Below are 4686 nucleotides of genomic sequence, written 5' to 3'. Positions count from 1 at the left end.
TTTTTTTTCACTACAAAATGGCCTTTCATTTATATCCTCTCTTTTATTTAGTTTGGTCAGAAATGGGTATTCCATTGTCATTCAAATATTGTAGGTATGTGAATTCATCAAAATAATCCAATATAGTACAGTAGTCATAATAGTAGTGGGTTATCTGCAGAACTGGCAATGTCAGCAGTTGTTGACTTGAGCCTTTTACAGCTCAGCATAATAACATGGCTTTGCTTTTTATACCTCATTTTTATACTTTTCTGCTGAATGATTAACACCAAGATAAAACAAGGCCTATATGACAAAAAATGTAACTTTTGTATCCGACAAGGTCAGTTAAATCAGGATTTACCCTGAAACCCTGTGCAGCAGTTTGTAGATCTTTTGTCAGTGTCAGCCATGTGGATGAGTCATGGCCACTGCTTTCCCAAATACGGAGAAACAATCCGACATTCAGGTAACTGAAGCATACAGAACACCAAATAACATCAACCCAACTAAAAACACACCCAGACATATAATAGTCTAGATCCCAGAAATCCAGCACAAGAACATGATGCCGAAAGTCACTAGAGAAAAGAAATAGATCACATTTAAAGAAAACCCATCAAATAACAGCAGACTGTTTTTCACAAACCATGAAGTCAAGAAGAACATGGAGCAGAGTACTTCAAGTCTTCTAAGAAAAAAATTCCAGCCCAGACTACTATACCATGCAAAACTCTCTTTCAAGTTTGATGGAGAAGTGAAATACTTCCATGACAAAGAACAACTAAAGAATTTCATGACAGCAAGCCAACACTATACAGACAATAATAATTCTAGAGATATTCTAGAGAGGGACTAAAATGACCAGAACTCCATGAATGAGAAGGGAAAGAACCTACCAAATAGGACAAACAATTAAACACAGGAGAAAGAGGGGTAAACAACAGCAGGTAAATAACACGTCAATTATAAGTCAATACATCTTAATTATAACCATCAATGTAAATGGACTCAATTCACCTATTAGCCTGAGGCTTTTAGAGCAGAAATGAAAATAACAAAACTAGAAGATGAAACCCCAAAATGACAAGTTGAATCACAATTATGTCCTTACTATAACTGATATCACAACAATGAATGTATTGCAAGAGAGCACTATGCAAATCTGTTACAACTACTCCATCTGTGTAGTAAATATGATTTATAATTTTTATAGTTGTCTTAGTTACTCTTCTCTCGTTGCTGGGACAAATACCTGACACTCAAAATGAAGAAAGGAAAGGTTTATTTAGCTCACAGTTACTGGAGGTTTCAGTCAATACTCAGCTGGGTCCAACACAGAGCAGCACAGGGCAGAAAGCAACCTTTCATGGCAGTGGCAAAGAGCAAGAGAGCAAGGGCTGGGTAGCAGCAGCTCAAGCAGCTAGCTTCTCTTCCCACCTTACATTGTAATGCAAATTACCTGCCCTAGGGTAGGGGAAGTACTTACACCTATGGGTACTTCCCAGTATTTACCCAGCTATGGGTAGTCCCAGCAGTACTAAGACCCATAATCCCAGCCTTGGATCACACATAATCCCAGTGGATCATGAGTTAACACAAACTCACCCCATGACTACATGAGGCTTTGGGGGGACAACGAGACACAAACCATAACAATAGTGAAAACAGTAAGTAGACATCAAAGTCACAAAGCTATAATTTAAACCCTGTCTTTGCCATTGTCTACATATCTCCTTAATCTTTAAACACTAATAATGTTCCTCTGGGTTTCCACTGCTTCATCTATCATGAGAGAACAGTAATAATACCTGAGAGAATCAATACATTAAATGAGATAACCCAGTAAGGTTATAAATTATATATTTTTTGTTTGTTTTTATGGCTTGGGTTTTTTTGATACAGGTTTTGCTACATAGTTCAGGCTGGCCTTGAACTCACTATGTAGCTTGGCCTAGCCTCAAATTTATACGCAATCCTCCCACCTTTGTTTTCTGAATGTTGGGATTATGAAGGTGCACCACTGTGTGCACAAAAGATGCTTCAATAAATGAGTATAACTAAACTGAAGTTTTGTGGTTGATGTGAAAATCAGGCATACTTAGTGATGTCTATAATGGGAAAAGGTAACAGAAGAGCCAGTGTGAAGCAAAAGTTTCAGTGTACCTGAGGAGTTTTGTTTTGTTGATACTGAGGATCAATCTTGGGACCCTGCGCTTGCCAGGAAGTCACTGATGCTGCTGAGTAATATTCCGGGCACTGTGCCTGAGGTTTTAAAATGTCTAAACAAATTAATTTCATTAGTGCAAAGAATTCTGGTGTTTACACAAAGAGACTGAGAGTTAGAGAATCTCTGCTTACGTCTTGCTGGAACATCTTCCACCTATAGTACTTTATCACTGAAAACCCCAGTGTTCTCAAACTTCAAAAGGAGGTCACTTACCTCCTTGAATAATCGCCTATACCAAATAAACGTTATGCACCATTCTGTATTAGAATCTTGTTTGTTTGGAAATAAATGATCATAACTAAATTGTGTCATTTGTTTCTGAACTTTGCACAGATTGAAGATAATTTTTACATTCTTTCTGGCATGGAAATATCAGTTCATAGAAACTTACTATGGAATTTTTAAAATAATTTCCCCATGTGAATGTTGTCACAAATCTTTCTACATTACCACTTGTATATATTAAAAAAAAAAAAAAAAAACAACTAAGGTTTCATGTCAGCTCTGCTCTGCCAGTATCCATTAAAAATTAATGAAAAAAATTACCACCTTAATTGATAGGCACAAGAGAAGTTCCTCACTCAGAAAAAAAAATTTACAATGATTATTCATCAAATTAAGATAAATTAGAAACGATTTAATTTCTAATTGATATTATTAGACCATTACTTCTCCATTTGCATCTGGACATATACCAAGAGAGACCAGCCTAAGTGTTTTCAGAACAAAAATGAAAAACATAATAATACCAGCGTCAAATTTCTTCATCTAATCCTCCAAATGAACATTACATTCCTTTAGCAAAGAACACCAAATAAGTAAAATATATTTTCAACTAAGTAACTCACAAATAGTACAAATGAACTTTAATATGAGTAAAAGCATGGCTGTCACTTTCAAGATCAGTGATTTGGGTTAATAACTTTAATAACATTTTTAAGTAAAAATAAAAATTGACTCTGTGCACCCAAGGTGATAGCTCAGTGGCATAAGCACCTAGCCTGGCAACTGCAAGGTCCTGAGTTGGATCCTTGGTACCGTAAAAGAGAAGGAGAGACAGAGAAAGAGACAGAGACAGAGAGAGAGAGAGAGACAGACAGAGAGAGAGAGACAGAGACAGAGACCGAGAGACCGAGAGAGAGAGACAGAGAGAGAGAGAGAGAGACAGACAGAGACAGAGACAGAGACAGAGACAGAGACAGAGACAGAGGCAGAGACAGACAGACAGACAGACAGACATTGCTACTTTAAGTTGTGGAAATATTTTGGATGTTTGACTAATAATTAAAGAAATACATTCATTTATTTAAATACCTTAATGCTTAAAGTATTTAGTACTAGAGCATATCAATTAAAATATAAGGCAAAATTTAGATAATAAAATAGAAGTCAGTCTATTTTATAATAATCTATACTTTGTCCTTAAAGAAAGTGAATAAAATCCCCATGCTCATATATATAGAGCTAAGTATTCATAGTTTTAAATTATCATTTGTTCTTCATCATTGTGGGCAATCAAACAAAAAAGATAGTTGTATTATCTGCAATCTTTTAAAATTACTATGAAAATCTTCAAAAATATATACCAACAGAAAGTATGTTATAACTCATTCCACTTTAATTCTAAAGTTCCTAGAGTTCCTATCCAGGAAGTCTTCTTTCAATGAATCTGTCGCCCAGTTTTGATCATTTCCAATAACCTGTCAACTTCATTGCACCCTTTCCCTCCTCTATACTTTTTGGTAAAGTGAATCCCAAATACCATACTGTTTCAATAACATACATCTCTATAAAGGGATTTCCTTTATAGAAAATAAAACAAATCATCAGTACAATGTCTAACAAAATACTCTATCATCCGTAATAATTCAATCCTTCAATTTCTTTAGCTCAGCAATGATCCTTCTCATTTTTAAAAAATTTTATTTAATGTTATTTCTGAAGTCAAACATAAAACCTTCTTCTCCATGTCTGTCTGCCATTCAGCTTCTACCTAGAAGCCAGCTAACTATAGACCAGAATCGCGAGCCAAAAGAAATCACTTTCCTTTGGGCAGTTAGTGTTAGGTATTTTGATCCAGTGATGAGAAAGTGAAAACAGAAAAACTGATTTAACTCTGAAGCTGAAGCAGCCTATTTTATCACAAACCACTAAGTGGCTAGAATCAGACTTATATGACAGTATGAATTAGCTCAACACTCACCTGAGGGATAAAGATTCTGTTCCTCTGAAAATTCTAAATCAAGCATTAAGTCATCTTCATCCAGTTCACAAGATCCCAAATTATTTAAAACATCCTAAAAGAAAAAGCAAAACCTAGAGTCAGAGTCAAAATCACTGCAAAACTCAGAACCTGTTCACAAGCCAGGAAGCAGAAAGAAGTCAAAGCAGCAACAAAAAACATTAACTGAACCTCATAATTTCTCTGCATTTTAGTGACTAGAACTTATCAGTTCAGGACCGGAGATATAGCTCAG

General features: G+C 35.6%; 1 protein-coding gene across 2 annotated transcripts in view; it reads right to left on the bottom strand.

The window, feature by feature from the left end:
• Positions 1-4686, bottom strand: part of Ccser1 (coiled-coil serine rich protein 1) — a 610743-nt gene that overhangs the window by 505701 nt on the left and 100356 nt on the right. For both annotated transcript variants that reach the window (XM_023705372.1, XM_023705373.1), the window contains exon 3: positions 4413-4506. In XM_023705372.1, the coding sequence (XP_023561140.1) occupies positions 4413-4506 (94 nt within the window). The remainder of the gene's footprint in view (positions 1-4412; positions 4507-4686) is intronic.

Source organism: Octodon degus, unplaced genomic scaffold, assembly GCF_000260255.1.
Source record: "Octodon degus isolate 3935 unplaced genomic scaffold, OctDeg1.0 scaffold00218, whole genome shotgun sequence".
Classification (NCBI taxonomy): Eukaryota; Metazoa; Chordata; class Mammalia; order Rodentia; family Octodontidae; genus Octodon; species Octodon degus.
The sequence above is the reverse complement of the archived record's forward strand: the minus strand, read 5'-3'. Positions and strand labels throughout refer to the sequence as shown.